Source organism: Dipodomys ordii, unplaced genomic scaffold (assembly GCF_000151885.1).
Source record: "Dipodomys ordii isolate 6190 unplaced genomic scaffold, Dord_2.0 Scaffold32, whole genome shotgun sequence".
In the NCBI taxonomy this organism is placed as follows: domain Eukaryota; kingdom Metazoa; phylum Chordata; class Mammalia; order Rodentia; family Heteromyidae; genus Dipodomys; species Dipodomys ordii.
In genome coordinates, this window is record NW_012267248.1 from 16,855,793 (window position 1) to 16,876,557 (window position 20,765).

Below are 20,765 nucleotides of genomic sequence, written 5' to 3' on the forward strand. Positions count from 1 at the left end.
AAAAAAAAAGAGAGAAAGAAAGAGAGAGAGAGAGAGAAAGAAAGAAAGGACTGGGAAGGTGGCTCAGTGGGTAGAGCGCTTGCCTTGCATGCATGAGGCCCTGGGTTCGATTCCTCGGCACTACATAAACAGAAGAAAAAAAGCCTGAAGTGGTGCTATGGCTCAAGTGGTAGCATGCTAGCCTTCAGCTGAAGAGCTAAGGGACAGTGCCCAGGCCCAGAGTTCAGGCCCAACGACCAGACCCCCCAAAAAAAAGAAAGAGAGAGAGAAAGAAAGAAGTAAGTTAGGAAGGAAGGAAAGGAAAAAAAAGCAAGCTGAAAGTGTGGCGCAAGTGGTAGAGCACTAGTCTTGAGCAAAATGCTCAGGGATAGCACCCTGAGTTCAAGCCCCAGGACTGGCACCAAAAAAAAGAAAAAAACAACAACAAAAACCAGCACCAGCAGCTGTCAGTCTTGGTTACTTATTAAAAACCATTTAGGAAGCCAGCCCTACCTCTACTTGCTTCCATCAAACCCAGGGACTTGCAGCAGCCACACAAGAGCTCTACCACTGACCTCCTCCTCCAATGCTGAGAAGCTTTAAAAACAACCAATTCCCAGGCCTGATTCCCAGACTCCCAAAATCAGAGACTTGAGACAGGGTTGGGGTTTCACTATTTTACAAACACCTGTGTCATCTGGTATCATTTGGGTTGTTTATCCAGAAAATGGAAAAAGAAGAGGGGCTCTCCTACACGTAAAAGGAGAAAATAACATTCTGGGAAACTTATCAAAAGCTAGTCAGAATAGAAATTTTTTCATCTCTCTTACTTGGACTATTTGGTCAACCTGTTTTTCTTCTCACAGTCCAATTCTGAAACGGAGCCCTGACATCACCAAGTCACCTCTGACCAAGTCAGAGCAGCTGTTGAGGATTGACGACCATGACTTCAGCATGAGGCCTGGCTTCGGAGGTAGGAGAGGCACAGTCCTATGGGGATATCTTTCTTTCTTTCTTCCTTTCTTCCTTCCTTCCTTCCTTTCTTTCTTTCTTTCTTCCTTTCTTTCTTTCCTTCCTTTTTCTTTTCTTTTCTGCCTTCTGTCCCTCCCTCCCTCCCATCTTTCCTTCCTTCCTTCCTTCTTTCCTTCCTTCCTTCTTTCCTTCCTTCCTTCCTTCCTTCCTTCCTTCCTATTCTTTCCTTCCTTTCCTTGCTTGCTTTCTTAGTTTTAAACTCAAGGCCTCATACTTGCTCAGCTGGCTTGCTTGCTTGGTGCTCTCCACCTTGAGCCACATCTCTAGCTCTGCTTTCTAATAGTTATGTTGGAGATGGACTCTCTTGAATTTTTCTTCCTGGGCTGGCTTTAAACTGTGATCCTCCAAATCTCAGGCTTCTGAGTAGCTAGATTCTAGGTGTGAGCTACTGGCTCAAGCCTTCTTTCTAAGGATCCTTCTGTCTGTCCATGGTCAGGAAATCAAGCCCAGGGACTTTCTGGCCTTACTGATTAGAGTTGTCCTCCGTGCCCTGGGTTCTGCTGACCACACTCTTCCGAGCACCGGTAGGTGATGACAAGCTAGGGCAGCCAGTTGTCCTTGAAGGCGCTTCTGAGAAGCTCACTCCTGGGCTGTGGGAAGACCAGGCAGCCACAGCCCAAAGCTGCCCCCTGAAAATTCTCTGAAATTCAGCCTGGCAGCCTCGCACTAAATTTGCTCTCATTTGGGAGCTTGCAGATGAACTGTGGGTACATGTGTGAGGGAAGAACATGGTCTGCGGGGTTTAATTAAATGAAAATAGCTTGAGAAAATAATGACTCAGTGCAGATGGAAGGTAAAGCCCTCTGACACTTAGCCTGTGGCTGTTGGGTTTCAGCCTCTTAGTGTCAAATAGTTCCTTATGGGCTTTATTTTTTCTGGAAAAAAATATTTGTTTTACAAATCATCCTCATGTTTTTTTTTAATTTTTTTTTGCCCTTGTCAGCTTTGCCCCTCAAGCAAATAGGTTCTCAAAAGGAGTTTCTGTTCATTCCATAATTGGCAGCTGTTGGAGCCAAATCTCCCTTTCTACTTCATGGTGGTTGGAGTCTGTCAAGCCTAACCTGCATCCTGAAAGCAGAGAGGAGCGATCAGGAATCTGTCTTCTTTATTAGAATTTCTCCTTCCACCTATACTTTTTGTTTTGTTTTGTTTTACTTGCTTATTCTAGGGTCACAGCTTGACCTGTAGCCCTTGCACTCTAGCTTAAGACTGATGCTCTACTTCTTAGTCATGCCTCTAGCCCAGAGTTTTGCTGGTTAATGGAGTCTCATAGACTTTTCTGCCTGAACTAACTTTGAACCATGACCCTTAGATCTCAGCCTCCTAAGAAGCAAGGATTACAGGAGTGAGCTATCAACACCAAACTAATAACGTATTTTATGGCCCAGAAATCACAACCAATCTAATGTTTTTAAGGCCTTTGTGATGCATTACATTTTCCTTAGCTGTAGCAAAAATGCAGATGTGTGGATTTGATAAATGACCCTTTGGTATTGGGTGCTATCCCCAAGCAATGCCTTTCCCATGGCCAGACAGAGAGCTACTGGCTTCCATGATAAAAGAAGGTCAAATCAAAAAGGCTGCAAGCAGGAAATAAAATGGATGTCCTCACACCAAGGAGGTAACACCTTATTCAGACCCAACCTTTGACCTAGGCCTATATAATAACTTTAGATAGTATTTGGAATCAAAGAAGAATGTTCCATAGTCATATCATTTCAGAATAATCTGGATGATTCCTAACAAAAAACTTTGTTAAATTATCATTACTATTATTATAAACAACAGCAATAATAATAATAATAACTTGCTGGGCTATTCCAGGCAGCCAGCCCATGAGTCCACCTCTTTTGTCTCAGGTTTCCAGAGTTCAAGTTTGCATTGACCAAAACCTTCCAATCTGACATGACTCTGAGGTACTAGGAGAAATGCCCCTTTTTCCTACCTCTTGTGTAATACAAACTCAAGTAAAAAGAATACATGCTGACATTGTGTCCGGTTCCCAGGCCCAGCCATTCCTGTTGGTGTGGATGTACAGGTGGAGAGCTTGGACAGCATCTCAGAGGTGGACATGGTGAGTGCTTCTCTGACCAGGGCTGTAGGCAGGCAGGGAGACTCACACAGCCCATCCCTCAGTTCAGTAAGAAGTCTACATTCCAGAAGAGCTAAATCTCACAACCCTCCTGGGAGGTGAGAATTCCCACACTTGATTTAGAGATGGCTCTGGGAAATGTGTCACTGATCTAGACTCCATTGATAGGTAACAAATAGAGTCAGATGACAAACTTGATTGCTCTCCACTTCCTCCGCTGCCCCCAGTACCCAGGATCGCATAGCTGGGATCCATTCTCTGCGCAAAAGCTCCCAAAGGGAAACTACAGGGTAGAAAGAATGCACTCTCCCCCCACCCCTTTTCTTTGATCTGCCGAGATCAAAAACAGAGCATTCCACAAAACTTAACTTACAGGACTTACTTACAGGTTTGGGTCCTCCAAGAAGCCGACCCAAGACAAGCATTCTAGCCCAGTGGTTTGTTTGGGGGGGCACAATCTGGATGTGACCTAGAACAGAGTGGGCAATGAGATGGGGAAGGGAAAGAAGCAAAAAGAGCCATGCTCCCCAACCAGCCACTCCCGAACCGATGGTCCCACTGAGTTGGCCAGGGACCAACCAAGAACGAGCTCAGGAGGAGCATGATGGAGAGGCAAGGGGGCTGGTCCGTTCACCCACCTCCTTTCCCTCTGGATGTGGGCTGCTCTCTGGCATGCACCCCTGGAACTGTCAACTTGAGCCACAGCTGGTGGTGGCAGGCGGCTCCCAGGGCAGGGGAGGGGAGGGGAGGGGAAGGGAGGAAGGGCCTCCTGGGAGTAATCGCCATGGGGGAGGGGGGAAGGGAGAGGCTGAGGAATCTCCTGCTGACCCTGTGGGTTTGTGAGTGTGTGTTTGGGGTTTCCTGTCTGTCTGGCCCCCAGGACTTCACGATGACCCTCTACCTGAGGCACTACTGGAAGGATGAGCGGCTGTCTTTTCCGAGCACCAACAACCTCAGCATGACATTTGATGGGAGGCTGGTGAAGAAGATCTGGGTCCCTGACATGTTTTTTGTGCATTCCAAGCGCTCCTTCATTCACGACACCACCACAGACAACGTCATGCTGCGGGTCCAGCCCGATGGGAAAGTTCTGTACAGCCTCAGGTGCGTGGAAGGGCGATCCGGCTACTTAACCAAGTATGCTGGATGCGTCCTACAAGACGGCATGTAACACTGTGCAGCTAAGCGCTGCTTGCAACAGCCACTGTGCTTTTGGGCTCTGAACATCTAACTTCTAACCCACCAAATTTGGTGGCATCAAGGAAAACTAACATATGAGGACTTGGTTTTTTTGTTTTTGGGTTTTAAGTTTTTTTTGTGTTTTTTCTTTTTTGGTCAGTTGTGGGGCTTGAACTCTGGGCCTGGGCGCTTGTCCTGGGCTCTTCAGCTCAAGACTGGCACACTACCACTTGAGCCACAGCACCACTTCCTGTTTCCTGGTGGTGAATTGGAGATAGTCTCACGGAGTTTCCTGCTCTGGCTGGCTTTGAACTGGAATCCTCAGATCTCAGCCTCCTGAGTAGCTAGGATTACAGGCATGAGCCACCAGAGCCTGGCTTTCAGTCTTGAAAGTACAGCTGGAGAAATTTCTTAAGCTGATACTTATAGTCTACCTCCTATCCTATATGTATTATTATTTATTATTTTGGTATTACTAGGGATTGAAGTTAGAAACTGGAGCACGTTAGGCAAGTGCTCAAATCAATTGATCTATGTCCCAGCCCACGTTTTACTTTATTTTATTTTATTTTTTTAATTTGGTTGAATTTGAATGGTTTTACACATGCCAGGCAAGTGTTTTGCTACTTGAACCGTGCCTCTAGTCCTTTATGCTCCAGTTATTTTGGGGAAGTGTCACTTTCCACTCAGCATAGACATTTCTTATATCTTTAATGAGTAAAATTTCTACATAAATTATTATCTCAGGGCTGGGAAGGTGGCTCAGTGGTAGAGCACTTGCCTTGCATGCATGAGGCCCTGGGTTCAATTCCTCAGCACCACATAAGCAGAAAAAGCCAGAAGTGGTGCTGTGGCTCAAGTCATAGAGCACTAGCCTTGAGCTGAGGAGCTGAGGGACAGCGCCCAGGCCCAGAGTTCAGGCCCCACAACCAGACTCCCGCCCCCCAAAAATTATTATCTCATGTTCATCTTACTAACTTCAACCAACATTCATCAAATCATTTCCAATCAACTACTCAGAAAAAACCTGAAGTGGAACTGTGGCTCAAGTGGTAGAATGCTGGGAAAAAGAATCTCAAGGAGAGTGCCCAGGCCCAGAGTTCAAGCCCCAGGTCTGTCACAAAATAATAATAACAATAACAACAATAATAATGATATATTTCAGGGGGACAATGCCGAATTTAGAAACTAGTACAGCACAATGCAGTGCACAATATTGAATGTCAATAAAAGCAGTAAAGACTGGAAGAAGTTGACTTTATCTAAAACAAGAGAACAATGTATTGTCTTAAATCTTGCTCCTTTTTTTTCTCTTCTCTCTCTTTTCTTTCTTCTGATACTGGGATTTGAATTCAGGGCCTGGCATATTTATCTAGCTTGCTTGCTTGCCTTGCTTGTTCAGCTAGTGCTCTATCAATTGAACCACACTTGCAACCTGGCTTTTGGTAGTTAATTAAAGATGGAGTCATGAGGACTTTTCTACCAAGGCTGACTTTGAACTGTTATCCTCCAGTTCTCAGCCTCCTGAATAGCTAGGATTACAGGTGTGAACCACCAATACCCAGCCAAGAGCTTCTTTTGAGAGACCATATTATAGATTAGGGCTTTTATTTCACATGGTTACATTGATGGACAGCATTGCTTCTTTAAAATACTTCAATGTGCTGAAGTTGGCAGAGATATTCTATCTGCCTCACATAGATCCTGAGGTTAATCAGAAATATCTGAGAGTAGTTCAAAGAGAGTTTTACTCACAGGCTTCTTACCTAAATTCTGGAATTACAGGAAGGAAGCAATTGTGTAGGAAGGAAGCAGAAATCTTTTTTGCTTGCCTTATCTTCCTATACTTGCCTGTAACAGGCTCTGAGACTTGGATTTGGGTTTCTATTTCTAGGGTAACTGTGACTGCAATGTGCAACATGGACTTCAGCCGCTTTCCCCTGGACACACAAACGTGCTCACTGGAGATCGAAAGCTGTGAGTAGACTGGTGCCCTACCATGCAATTCCAAACACCTCCTTCTCTCAGTAGCAGGAGCAGTAGAATTTGTTCATTTGTGGCTGTGCTTTTAAAAGTGATTGTGGAGATGGAAACCAAATAAGGGTAATTTTAAAATTCAGGAATAAATTTAGACTAAAATCTGTTCCTATAAGGGATCTTTTTAATCCTTATAGTAATGGTTGGAAACTCTGTTCTGTATATCCAAGAATTTTCACAGAGATTCCTAAGCCAAAGCTGCTTGGGGAGGGGAAGTAGAAAGCCTTTGGCCTAATGTGTACCCGTGTCCATATTCCCACGTAGACAAATCATCCAGAGAGCTTTTAGTTTTCTCTACTAAGTACCATTTCTACTGAAAAAAAATTCTTGGCAACATGAAATTTGGCAACATTTATCCTGTGGAACTGCCACTTCTAGTTTATGTGATTGTTGAGATTCTTATGTACCACCAACTGGAAAGTTAAAAACCTGGCTCAATTAGAACGCAGGCTCAACCAACAAAGGAAAAAACAGGCAAATTAGACTTCATGAAAATATAAAAATTGAGTACACCAAAGGATAGCACCAACAATATGGGAGAAGATGTTTACAAACCATATATACTAACAGAACATAAAGAGAACTCTTTTTTTTGGGGGGGGGGTAGTCCGGTGATGGGGCCTGAACTCTGGGCCTGGGCACTGTTCCTCAGCTCTTCATCTCAAGGCTAGCTCTCTACCACTTGAACCACAGTGCCACTTCTGGCTTTTTTTTTCTTTTTGCTTATGTGGTGCTGAGGAATCGAACCCAGGGCCTCATGCATTCAAGGCAAGCGCTCTATCACTGAGCCACCTTCCCAGCTCCACATAAAGAGAACTCTTAAACAGCATCAAAACAACCTACTAAAGAAGTGGCAAAGGACTTGAATCAGAAGAAGATGTGCAACTGGCTAAGGTTCATATGAGAACATGCTCAACATCACTAACCCTGGTCTGTGAGCATGGCTCAAGTGGTAGAACACTTGCTAGCATGCTGAGACCCTGGGTTCAATCCCTGACCACATACACATGCATGCATGCACACACACACATGCACACACACACACACACACACACACACACACACCATTAATCCTTAGAAAAATGCAAATTAAAACTACAGTGAGTTCCCATGGCTACTATCAGACAGCCAGGAGCCAGTGCTGGTGAAAACATGGACAACTGAAACTTTGTGCACTGTGGATTGAAAGGAATGTGATGTCACTGTTATTATATTCAAAATATTCAAAATAAAATTACCATGTGATAACTTGGGACCTATACCTACACGTATTGAGAGTATTAACAAGGTATTTATACAACTATATTCATAGTAACACGATTCACAGCAGCTAAAATTGCAGTAGTGTTCACTGATCGATGAATAGACAAGTAAAATATACTATACACAATGGAATATTATTTTCTTTTAAAAGCAAGAGAATTCTGTGACAAGCTACCATCTGGTTAAACCTTGAGGACATTGTGATGGGTAAAATAAGGCAAACACAAACACACAAATACCATATGATTCTACTTAGACATCACACAGTAAGTAGGATAGTAGTTGTAGGTATAGGGAGTAAGGAAAGACTGGGACAGTGAAAAGAATTCTGATGGTGACAGTCGCACAACATAGATTTGATACCGCTGAATGCTGAAAAATAAGTAGGACAGCAATTTTGAAGGTGTGTGTATTTTACGACAATAAAACAACAGCACATATCCAAACTAGACCTTAGAAAGAGCCAGGCAGAGGCAAGTACCCAAGCTAGCTGCTCCATCCTTCATTCCCCAGTATCTGCTCCCTTCTCCTCTGTCTGCCTGAACACTGCTTCCGACAGGCATAGTCTGGACTCTCCTTGGCTCCAGTTTGCCCCACGATCCCTGGCCTTGGCAGTACTTGTGGTATCAGAGGATTAACATTCACGGTCATTGTAAGCCAGCATAGCAGTGGATGGCCCTTAGCTCCAGACATCTGGGACCAGTCAGTGTTTGGATACCAACCAATACCACACATAGCAGGGGCCAAATGGACAGCTATGTAGGCCACTGGATGTAGGGCAAGGGTGTGGAACACCCAGGACCAATGACCCAGGACGAGTTACTGTTTGAGGCTTTGCTTCTGTGTTGTTATCTTCCCTTCATAAGATCCCCTTGAGAAGATTATAATCCCCATTCAAAAGAATGTCAGCCCTTGTCTCAGACACAGAGCTGAGTGGTTGAGCCATGATGAAATACCAAGTTTATTGGCAATAGAGTCTTGTTTTTCCCCACAACAAGGGAACTTCTGCCCCCATCTGTAACAGAGCTTCTTCAGGTTGAGGCAGCCAGGGTTCTACACAGAGATAGAAACAGTAAACTATACATAACAAGAGATACACTACAAAACACTGGCTTGTGCCATAGGGGGTTGTCTGCAGCACAATCAGCAGGGCAGATTGGGAACAATCCACACGTGAAAGTTCTGCCAGGAAATCTCCATTCTGCTCTCAAGGCCTTTTACTTAAATCCAGTTGTGAATACTAATCATGAATACCACAAAATACATTCACAGACTTCTGTGAAGTCATAACAGCAGGGTACCATAGCCAAGCTGGTCTGAGGAGTGTACTATCCCTCACACAGGTGAAGGGCTAGGGAGTCACACAAAAGATGGTTTACAGGGGGGAGACAAGGACTGGCAACCCCAATAGGTTTCACCTCAGTTACAGCCAGGCAATTGGAGAGTTTGTGTAACTGGGCTGTGAAATAGTAAAATGGGGTGGGGGCAGTTATGATACCAAACAGTGCTAATCATGGAATCAGTTTGACTTTATTCTGGGTAGGCACAATTGGAGACCTGAAAAAAGGTCTTTTCTGCTCACGTTTCTTCATGGATTCTTTTTACTACAATGTAGTCCATATCATCTGATAGTGGGTAAAGGTATTTGCTATCAATCAGAGAATCATTATACTTAGAAAGAAGAAAAAATGAGGAAAATGTGATAGCGGCCTGTAGTTTGCATCTATCATCATAGCTATCCAGGAGGTTTTGATCTGGAGGGTCACAACTTGAGGCCAATCCATGCAGACAGATTCACTAGACTCCATCTCCAAAATGGTAGCAGCAAAAAGCAAGGCTGGAACTAAGGCTCACATGGAAGCATGAAGCCTTGAGTTTGAATTCCAGTACTGCCCTCCCTCTCCAAGAAAAAAAAAAGGAAGAAAAAAGAAAGAAAATGTGCAGAAAGGTTTATAAGATAGAATCATGTGACATTTTCTAGTATTTCACCATTTCTGACCAACAAAATAGCCATATCAAGGCTAGGATTGTATCTAGAGCTTGCCTAGCATACACAAGGCCTGGGTTTGATGGTACTCATGAGATAAAGAAGAAAAACCATTTGGTTTAACTTAGCAAAGACAAGCTGGATTGTGGATAAGCCTTTTCACTTGGGCGTTTGCTCAGATGGCTTTTGGACGACTGGGGAGAACTAGATTTGTCTTTCTGCGATTGGTTTTGCTTTGTTTCAATGGCGATTTATTTACTTACACTATGTTAACACAATCCCAGTAGTTTGAGTGGGAGATCAGAAAACATAGGTCCCACATTGCCCCCAGACAGGTCTGTCTTCCTCATCTTGGGTCTGATGCTGGCTCTCATTCTTCCAGATGCCTACACAGAAGACGACCTCATGCTCTACTGGAAAAAAGGCAATGACTCCTTAAAGACAGATGAGCGGATCTCACTCTCTCAGTTCCTCATTCAAGAATTTCACACCACCACCAAACTAGCATTCTATAGCAGCACAGGTGAGGCTGGGGTGTGGCTGTGTTACATAGCTTGCACCATAGCTGTGGTGGTCCATCCCCTATTAGGAAAGATATGACGTGGTTGTTAATGAGCAGAGCCTCAATCACCTGCATTTTAAACCAAAGATGGAGTCCCCAGTGAAATCGAGTGGGATACAAGCATTAGTGGAAGTGGTGGGATGGTTTACTGTTGTTGTTACTGTTGTTTTGTTGCTCTTGCTTTTTGCCTCAAGAGTCTAGATTTCTAACAAGCTCCCAGGTAACAGTGAGGCTGCTGAGCTCTAGACTGTAATTTGACTAACAAGAGTTCAATATTCTGGATACAGCCCTGATGCCCTACAATAGATGAGTGGATCAAAGAAAAAAGTGGTACCTATCACAGTGGAATTTTACATAACCATTAGAAAGAATAGTATGATGTCATTTGTAGTGAAATGGGTGGGCCTAGTACAAGTTAATCCAAACTCAGAGACGTAAACAGCACATGTTTTCTTTTATATGTGGAAACTAGATCTAAAATACACTGGGACAGGATAAATTACATAGGACTCTAGGGTTACACACAGTGAGACCAAAAGAGGAACACAAAGGCTCAATGCCTATGTATATCTTATCACATAATGTAATATTTATTTGAAATGAACTCCAGGAGGTAGAAACAGAGGGTTTTTTTTCTTCCAAAAAGTTTAAATAATCTTTTTTAGGGGTTCACTTTGTGTTTAGGAGGATGGCCAAACGTTTTTTAAGATGGACCCTTCCCTCAGGTGGTGTGAGTTACTATACCCTTCTGTCCCTTATTTTCCACTTCTACTCTGCTAACGTCATAGTATAGCTCCAGTGGACTCTCTAAGGTATTTTTGAGTCCCCGAATAAAGCCTGTTTTATGAAAGAAGAGAAGAACACTGTCTTTTCTTTCTCTATTCCCCAGGTTGGTACAACCGTCTGTACATCAATTTCACATTGCGCCGCCACATCTTCTTCTTCTTGCTCCAAACCTATTTTCCTGCCACCCTGATGGTCATGCTTTCCTGGGTGTCCTTCTGGATCGACCGCAGAGCTGTGCCAGCCAGAGTCCCCTTAGGTAAGGGACATTTCAAGTTCAAGTGCACAGTCCAAGCATTGGAAAACATAAGTGATTTCTTCCACATAGAAATCATTCTTTTAGCTGGGTGTCTGTGGATCATGCCGGTAATCCTAGCTACTCAGGAAGCTGAGATCTGAGGATTTCGGTTCAAAGCCAGCCTGGGCAGGAAAGTCTGTATGAGTCTTATCTCTAATAAACCACCAGAAAATCCCGTGGCACTGTGGTAGAGCGCTAGCCTTGAGCTGCAGAGCTGAGGGACAGCATCCAGGCCCAGAGTTCAAGCCTGACAACAGAAAGAAAGAAGGAAGGAAAGAAAGAAGGAAAGAAAGAGAATCATTCTTTTACAATTGGTCTTTTTGGTATTCTAATTTGAAAATACTCCAGGATATTGATTCCCAGGGAAAATCCCATAATGAAGACTCTATATAAGAGAACAGTTTCCCATCAATATCCATCTAGACACCCAACCTTTAGTTTTGTTGGAACCACATCCTGGGGTGCAGAACCTGCTCTTTGGGTGCTTTCTCTGCCCATTTGTAGAATGCATCATATTATATAACAAGGCTTCTTCTCAAAAGGTAGCCCAAGAGATTTCCCTGAGGGAAATTTTTTTAAAGATGTCTCGGGCCTCATCATATCTGTAGAAGAACTGCAATGGCCAAGGGCCAAGAATGTGGGGGGGGTATTTTATTTTGATCATGGGGCTTGAACTTGGGACCTGGGCACTGTCCCTGACAGTGACAAGCACTTCCAAGAAACTACTTTTTTTTTTCTGGAAATCCCTGGAACTTGAACTCAGGGCCTGGGCTTCTTTTTTACTCAAGGCTAGTGTTCTACCACTTCAGCCACTGCCCCATTTTTAGCTTTTTCTGTGCATGTGGTACTGAAGCCTTCATGAGGTACCCAGGACTTCATGCATGCTAGCAAGCACTCTATCACTAAGCCACATTTTCAGCTCCTATAAGAAACTACATTTTAACAAACAATCCCATTAATTTTTTGGTAAGAACCAAGAATGGCTGCTTGCCATTAACTATATCTTATTTATTTGTACAAAGTACCATTGCTCAGACAAGTCAGGGCCTGCAAGAGAGTATGTGACCCATCAGGTTTTAGTGGAAATGGATTGGATCTACCCCTGAAGGTGACCCCAATCCCCTGTGATTTGATGTTGGCCAAGCAAATGTTCTGAGCTTAATTTGAAATTCTGGGCAAATTTCCACAGACAGATGCCCTGTCTTCTAATAGGTATTCTGCAGCTTGAACAGCTAGTGTGCCAATTAAGTATGCATTCTGGTTTGAAAATCTCTCTACCACAAATGATGTTAACACTATCATCCTTGGTAAAATTGTGGAGTGGCTGCTAGGGATGCCTGCCAGGTAGTAAAAGTAAGTCAGAACTACAAGACTTTACAGCAGCAGTCACAAGACTAACTGAATCAAAGCCAAGCACCCATGGTTCATGTTTGTAACCCTAATTAATTCAGGAAGCTAAGATCTGAGGATCAAGGTTCAAAGCCAGCCCAAGCAAGAAAGTCCTTGAGACTATTAGCTCTAGTTAACCAGCAAAACATCAGAAGTGGAGTTGTGGCTCAAGTAGTAAAGTGCTAGCCTTGAGCTAAAAGGCTCAGTGACAGTGCCCAGGCCCTGGGTTCAAGGCCCAGAACAGGCACCAAAAAAAAAAAAAAGAATTGAAAGAAATGATGATGCTTACCCATGTAATTGTAACTCCTCTGTACAGTATTTTCACATTAAAAAAAGAAAAAAAAAGAAATGATGTTTCTGCAATGTGTGAGATTCCCTGAGAGGGATAAAGCAATCCAATGATAGGATGAGTCTACCGAGAAGAAAATGTATACATGATGAGAGAGGACCCTAAAAAAAGCTTTGTAAAAGCTAAATCTTTTCACCAAGCACTGATGTATATATATATATATATATATATATTCATGCTTATAATCCTAACTACTAAGGAGGATGAACTCAGGATCACAGTTTAAAGCCAGACAGGACAAAGAAATCCAAGAGATATTCCCAAAAAGCCAGAATAGAGGTATGGTCAAATGGTAGAGCAGCAGCCTTTAGCGAAAAAGCTAAGGGACAGTGCTCAGGCCCTGAATTCAAGCCCCAGTACTTCTTGAACTAAAAATAAACAAAAAAACCTGCTAAAACTTGAAAGTTGAGTAGGTGTTTGCTAGACAGAGGGGAGGGAGGAGATCTTCTAATACCAGACAGCCAGATACAACACCATCCAGACACAACACCATCCATCTTATATGTAGTCAAACCCAAGCACATGCTTTCATTGCTCTCAATGTTTGTTGTAGGCATCACAACGGTGCTGACCATGTCCACCATCATCACAGGAGTGAATGCCTCCATGCCCCGTGTGTCCTACATCAAGGCCGTGGACATCTACCTGTGGGTCAGCTTTGTGTTTGTGTTCCTCTCAGTGCTAGAATATGCAGCTGTCAACTACTTGACCACCGTGCAGGAGCGGAAGGAACGGAAGCTGCGGGAGAAGGTAACATACAGCATCAGGTGCCAGGACTGTGGGCAGGTCTGATCCTTTCTGTAAAATAGGGCCATCATACCACCTCCTTTACCTACTTCTTGTGAAGAGCAAACAGAATGATGTATGATGTAACGTCTGAAATTTACTATATATATTTCACCTACTCTGAACTAAATTTAAATAAGATATAGTTCCTTTTGGTAGTGTGAGAATTTAGTGAAAAAAAAATATCAAGAAGGGGAAAGGGGAAGAGACAATTTAACATTGTAGAACAAGTTACTGACAAATATAGAGATGCAATGAAAGAATCCACCAGGAACAAATTCGCCTTATCCCAGGGAGTTTTCCTTCATATGTGCTCTCATCTTTCAGCATTTCTCAGGTTATCTTTTTTCTTGGGGCTTGAACTCGGCCTAGGCCTGGTCCCTGAGCTCTTCAGTTCAAGGTGAGTGTTCTACCACTTGAGCCACAGTGCCACTTCCAGTTTTCTGGTGGTTAATTGGAGATAAGAGTCTCATGGACTCTCCTGCTCAGGCTGGATTTGAACCATGATCCTCAGATCTCAGCCTTCTGAGTAGCTAGGATTACAGGAATGAGTCATCGGTGCCCGGCTTCTGAGATTATCTTTTTTTTTTTTTTTTTTGGTCCGGTCATGGGGCCTGAACTCTGGGCCTGGGCACTGTCCCTCAGCTCTTCAGCTCAAGGCTAGTGCTCTCCCACTTGAGCCACTTCCGGCTTTTTTTCTTTTTGCTTATGTGGTACTGAGGAATCGAACCCAGGGCCTCATGCATGCAAGGCAAGCACTCTACCACTGAGCCACCTTCCCAGCCCTGAGATTATCTTTACCTTTTCTTTCTCCCTCCAGTCTGCAACTCATTGGAGATGGTAATCTCCTCTAGATTGTAAATATTGGTTAGATATTGGTACAGTATCACGTGAGATACCAGATTACAGAATTTATTTTTGTTGGTAGGTTTGGCTTTGGTAAAGCTAGTTAGAGGTACTTTTTCATTAAAAACATAAAATCTAGGAAGTGGTGCTGTGGCTCAAAGTGGTAGAGCACTAGTCCTGAGCAAAAGAGCTTCGGGACAATGCCCAGGCCCTGAGTTCAAGCCCCACAACTGACAAAAAATGAATAAAAATAAAATCTAACCACATAGTAGTAATCTATTCTTCAAACAGCCACCTTTCAAACTCCCACTCACAATAATGTGATCTGTACATATTTTTGCCAAGGGCTTGGTGCCAGATATGGTGGTATACACAGTAAAGACAGCACTTGGGATGCAAAGCCTCAGATGGCAAGGGAGTCTAGCTTGAGCTACACTGCAAAACCTTGTCTCAAGAAAAAGATGGCAGGGGTAACTAGGGTGAGTGGTAGAGTATGTATTTAGCATGCAGAAGGCCTTGGGTTCAATCCCCAGTACTTCATGAGAAAAAAAAAGAAAAGCCGGGTGCCGGTGGCTCACACCTGTAATCCTAGCAACTCTGGAGGCTAAGATCTGAGGATTATGGTTCAAAGCCAGCCTGGGCAAGAAAGTCCTTGAGACTCCTATCTCCAATAAACCACCAGAAAAATGGAAGAGGTGCTGTGGCTCAAGTGGTAGAGTGCTGGCCTTGAGCTGAACTGCTGAGGGACAGTGCCCAGGCCCAGAGTTCAAAGCCCTATGACCAACAACAACAACAACAACAAAAAGGAAAGACAGAAAGGAAAGAAAAAGGGGGAGAAAAACAAGGAAGGAAAACACAAACAATCCTTCACTGGCCTAAGCAAGTATCAGATCCTAAGTTCAATCTTTAGTAGTGCCCTCCTCCTTTAGGTATTTGTGATCTTATGCCATTGTACAATTTGTTTCTTGTGAGTCAATAGAGTCTTTAGTCGAATAAAAATTGGATCTACTATTTTAGAGTGTGTGTGTGTGTGTTGCTAGAGAACAAACCATGGACCTTATGGGTGGTTGCTAGGCCAGCTGTCTGGCAGAATAACTGTCCGTAATGACACTGTGATCATTTTTCCTTGGTTACTAAACCACAAAAAGGCAGTCCAAAGCACACACACACACACACACACACACACACACACGAGAGAGAGACCATGCTTCTGCAGGCTTCCGAATGATAGATAGCACTGAGCTCACATGGGGTGTATGCTTGCTGTGTTTGCAGCTCCCCTGCACCTGTGGGCTACCACAGGCCCGTGCAGTGATGCTGGACGGCAGCTACAGCGATGGCGAGGTGAATGACCTGGGAAGCTACATGCCTGAGAATGGAGAGAAGCCTGACCGGATGATGGTGCAGCTGACCCTGGCCTCAGAGAGAAGCTCCCCACAGAGGAAAAGCTCAAGAAACAGCTACGTGAGCATGAGGATCAACACCCATGCCATTGATAAATACTCCAGGATCATTTTTCCAGCGGCGTACATTTTATTCAATTTAATATACTGGTCTGTTTTCTCATAGATGCCTGTAATTCTGAAGTCTCATATTCTTCCTGGTATGTACCAGAGAAATTACCTGTAGGATGAGGAAAAAAAATGGTTTTAAAAAAATAACCCTATACCCTCCTGTATTTTTATTATCTCTTGTCTAGGTTTCCAAAGTGGCACTGACAAGACACTTTTTTGTGTATTGAGCACCTATTGTATCTATAGCATTATACTAGGTGCTTCAGGAATATGTTACTATAGCAACCAATGCTGTTATTCAGATGTCCCCAGGGAAGAGCAGAATAACTGGGCTGTGGGTGCATTTGTTGTCCAACCTCTTTTAGATCTCATATGCTTATTCACATTAATGAATAATGAGTGTCTTTATAGTCTCTGAACCAGATGAAACTGGGCAGTCCCTAAAGCTCATCTTCATGAGATCAGCATGGCCCTACATTTTCACCAATAATGTGCATACGGTTTTATTTGCAAGCTGCAATTCAAAGGTTTCACCTCTCATAAGAGAAGCTCTTTCAATTGGTGAAATCTCTTCCAACTTTGCCAGATATTTCTTTCTGGTAGTGAAACTTTGAAGTCTACATTTTGTCAGTTTTGTTACAGGGATGACTAGCCTACAAAACTGTGTTTAAGTCTCCCATGTTTTATCATCATGACTTCATCTCTCTCTCCCTTGGAGCAGGTCTTCATTCAAAATGACATGCTTTTTCAGAAAGGTAATTTCATCACTGAGCAACTTAGGGAAAGCCTAATTTGTTCTGCATGACCATTTCAAGAAAATGTATAATCTGGGACTCCCTTTGAAATTTGTGAGTATAAGAAACATTCACAAAGTTCATTAAGAGAACAAAAACATCAAAAAGCAAAAGAAACAGGAAGCCATCACTGGACATCTGTCTGCATTTGTCCTCACTGAACCAGAAAACATGTTCTCCTCCAGATTTTGAAGCCCCTGTGCCAGGCAGGAGATGCCCAGTGGCAAGTGATTGTCAGCGCATGCATGGGTTTGAATGTGATGTATTATTTTAGAACAAAGATGTTAATGCTGTGTATTTATAAACTATATAGATCAATTCCAACCAAACTGACCCAAACAACATTTGTCATACTTGAAATTTACTTTATTAAACAGAATTCTATACACAAAAATGTCTGTTTCATTTCAAAGTTAACTTGACTGATCATCAATACTAAAATCATGAGAAAAATACCTGTAAACATAAATCCTAATTACAAGGCAAATTCCCTTTTTTTCTAGTAAAGACTCATCAAAATAAGTTTGTTTTGTTCTTTTTCATTTTTAGTCAACTCCAATAGTAAACTTAACAGCAAAATGCCTGAGATGGTCAATTTAATAAAAATAAAGGTTTATTTTAGCTCATTGTCTCGATCCAAGATGGCTTGGCCCTCTCATTTTGGCCTGTGAACCCAATCTGTGACTTCAACCAGCATGTGGAGGTATTCAGGAAACAAAAGGAGAGGCAGAAAAGGACCTTAAAAACATGACTCTCAGTAACAACTTCTTCTACATGGGCCCTACTTCTTAAAGGTTCCACCGCCGTGCAATGGTGCCACTGGCTGATGATCACATGAACTTTTAGTGCCTACTCTACACTCAAAACAGCAAATTTCTATTAATCAAATTAGCTTTATTGTCATTTTAGGGTAAGAAATTTGGGCTTTGTAAACTAATTTCTTAGCTTTTGTAAATTGTTGTTGTTGCTGTTTTGTTGATCATGGAGCTTAAACTCTAGGCCTGGGTGCTGTCCCTCAGCTCTTCAGCTCAAGGCTAGTGCTCTACCACTTGAGCCATAACACCACTTCCGGTTTTTTCTGTGATTGTAGTGCTGAGGAATCAAACTCAGGGCCTCATGCATGCGAGGCAAGCACTCTACCACTGAGCCACCTTCCCAGCCCAGCTTTTATAATTTTTTTTCTACTAGATCATTTGAATCCTTTGTCCAATCTTAACTCTCTGGAACAAAGGTATCACACTTAAACCAAAAGTTAGAAAGTAGCAGAAGGGTGCTGGGTATGGTTAGACAGGCCTGCAATCCCAGCACTAAGGATGCTGAGAAGGATCATTAATTAAAGGGCTAGCTTGGTTACATTACATTAACCTATCCCCCCAGCTATCATTTAAAAAAGAAAAATGAAAAAAGTGAGCTGGGCACTGGTGGCTCACCTAGCTACTCAGGAGGTTGAGATCCTCAGATCATGGTTCAAAGAAAAGTCTGGGAGTCTCCTATCTCCAATAAACTACTCAGAAAAAGCCGAAAGTGGCCTGTGGCTTACGGACAGTGCCCAGGCCCAGAGTTCAAGCCCCGGACCAGGATAAAAAAGAAAAAAAGAGTGGCTGCCGGGTGCTGGTGGCTTACACCTACAATCCTAGCTACTCAGGAGGCTGAACATCTGAGGAAGAAAGCTGGTCTGAGCAAGAAAGTCTGTGAGTCTCTTATTAACTACCAAAACAAGCCAGAAGTGGAGCTGTGGCTCCAGTGGTAGAGCACTAGCCTTGAGCTGAAAAAACCTCATGGCTTCAGATTAAAGCTCAGAAGGGGAAGCGGGGATGGGGAGGGTGGGATGGGGGAGCACAGGAGGTAGAGAGCAGGTCAGTGGCAATCTCAGAAATTGGGGAGCACAAATTCAAATTTTCTTTGCAGAAAATACCTAGAGATAAAAAGCCAAGAGAATCAAGTCTACAGTATCCTCGGCACCTAGGGCTCTGGCACTCTGGCACACATGCGCACATGCATGCACGCGCGCGCGCGCACACACACACACACACTGGACCTCTTAAAAATGACACCATCTTCCTAGGGTGGATTTTGTGACGTGGGATGTACCAAACTGTGGCTACAGATAACCATTCACCTCTGAGGAAGCATTATGGCTGAAAAATACTTTCATAGAATAGTGCTGTATAACTGTCAGAGGGGAGTAGAGTGTGGATGCAAAAGCTTTAGATTGTGACTGAGCCTGAAGTTCATTCCTTCAACAGTGGCACTCCTCAGTGAACACACTTGAGATTCTCATATCCTACATATTAGAGGAATGTGTTAGTTCAGATGGCCTGCCACAAGGTTCCTGTTTAGTCTTGAATTGGTGTCATTTACAGGTACTTAATTATTCATGGATTAAGGAATTTAAGCATATCTTGAATAAAGTGGAAAAATGTGAGGTTTTGGTTGCTTTTAATTCTCCTCATCTGAACAAAACAGTCAGGCAGGCATGGTGGTTTATGCCTGTAATCCCAGCACTCAGGAGGTGCAGGCAGAGGATCATGAGTTTGAAGCCAGCCTAAGCTACATAGCCACTGTCTCAAAAAAAAAAAAAACAACTAAATATAACCTTTAAAAGTAGCTTAAGTGGGCTGGGAAGGTGGCTCAGTGGTAGAGCACTTGCCTTGCATGCATGAGGCCCTGGGTTCGATTCCTTAGCACCACATAAGCAGAAAAAAAAAGCCGCAAGTGGCACTGTGGCTCAAGTGGTAGAGTGCTAGCCTTGAGCTGAAGAGCTGAGGGACAGCACCCAGACCCAGAGTTCAGGCCCCACGACCAGACCCCCCCCCCAAAAAAAAGTAGCTTAAGCCAGGCACCAGTGGCTCATGGTTGTAATCCTATCTACTCAAGGATCTGAGGTTTGAAACCAGCCCAGGCAGGGAAGTCTATGGGACTCTTATCTCTAATTAAACACTAAAAAGCTGGCAGTGGAGCTGTAGCTCAAGTACTAAGAGTGCTAGCCGTAGGGACAATGCCCAGGCCCTGAGTTCAAGCTTCAGGACTAGCACCAAAGTAACTTAAGTTTGGCCTCTGAAAATTCAAATTTAATACTCTTAACTCTGTATCTAACAAATTTCTATCGAAGACAGTCATTTTTTAGCTTCTGAGCCAAATAAAAAAAAATGTTTAAAAGGACTTTGTCAGTTGTGGGGCTTGAACTCTGGGTGTGGGCACTGTCCCTCAGCTCTTCAGCTCAAGGCTAGCGTTTTACATGAATCATAATCCTCAGATCTTAGCCTCCTGAGTAGCTAAGATTACAGGCATGAGCCACTGGTACCTGGCAGTACTTAATTATTCTTTTTAAAAAAAATCTTGAAAGCCAAATTCTTATCTCCAATTCACCACCAGAAAACCGGAAGTGGTGCTGTGGCTCCAGTGGTAGAGCGCCCACCTTGAGCTGAAGAGCTCAGGGACAGTGGCCAGGCCCAGAGTTCAAGCCCTATGACCAACAACAACAAAAAATCTTGGAAGTCAAGCTGTATCTTCAAAGTGGTACAACACTAGTCTTGAGCAAAAGCGCTCAGAGACAGTGCCCAAGCCCTGTGTTCAAGCCCCATGACCAACAACAAAAATCTCATCATAGGAAAAATATGTGGCATTTATATAGCAAGCCAACAGCTACAATCCTAATGGGTATCTGGGCTTTATCTTCATGTATTTTTATGTTTCATTTAAAAATAAGGCAACTCAGGCTGGGAAGGTGGCTCAGTGGTAGAGCACTTGCTTGCATGCCTGAGGCCCTGGGTTCGATTCCTCAGCACCACATAAGCAAAAAGAAAAAAAGCAGGAAATGGCACTGTGGCTCAAGTGGTAGAGCGCTAGCCTTGAGCTGAAGAGCTGAGGGACAG

At 43.4% G+C, this 20,765-nt stretch overlaps 1 protein-coding gene across 3 annotated transcripts in view; it reads left to right on the forward strand.

Annotated features, from left to right (window-relative positions):
- Positions 1 to 16,308, forward strand: part of Gabrr1 (gamma-aminobutyric acid (GABA) A receptor, rho 1) — a 33,359-nt gene extending 17,051 nt beyond the window's left edge. For all 3 annotated transcript variants that reach the window (XM_013016652.1, XM_013016653.1, XM_013016651.1), the window contains 8 exons: positions 846 to 952; positions 3,018 to 3,085; positions 3,984 to 4,207; positions 6,177 to 6,259; positions 9,952 to 10,092; positions 11,021 to 11,173; positions 13,504 to 13,700; positions 15,858 to 16,308. In XM_013016652.1, coding sequence (XP_012872106.1) covers positions 846 to 952; positions 3,018 to 3,085; positions 3,984 to 4,207; positions 6,177 to 6,259; positions 9,952 to 10,092; positions 11,021 to 11,173; positions 13,504 to 13,700; positions 15,858 to 16,151 — 1,267 coding nt within the window. In that variant the 3' untranslated portion in view covers positions 16,152 to 16,308. The remainder of the gene's footprint in view (positions 1 to 845; positions 953 to 3,017; positions 3,086 to 3,983; positions 4,208 to 6,176; positions 6,260 to 9,951; positions 10,093 to 11,020; positions 11,174 to 13,503; positions 13,701 to 15,857) is intronic.
- Positions 16,309 to 20,765: the final 4,457 nt, after the last annotated feature.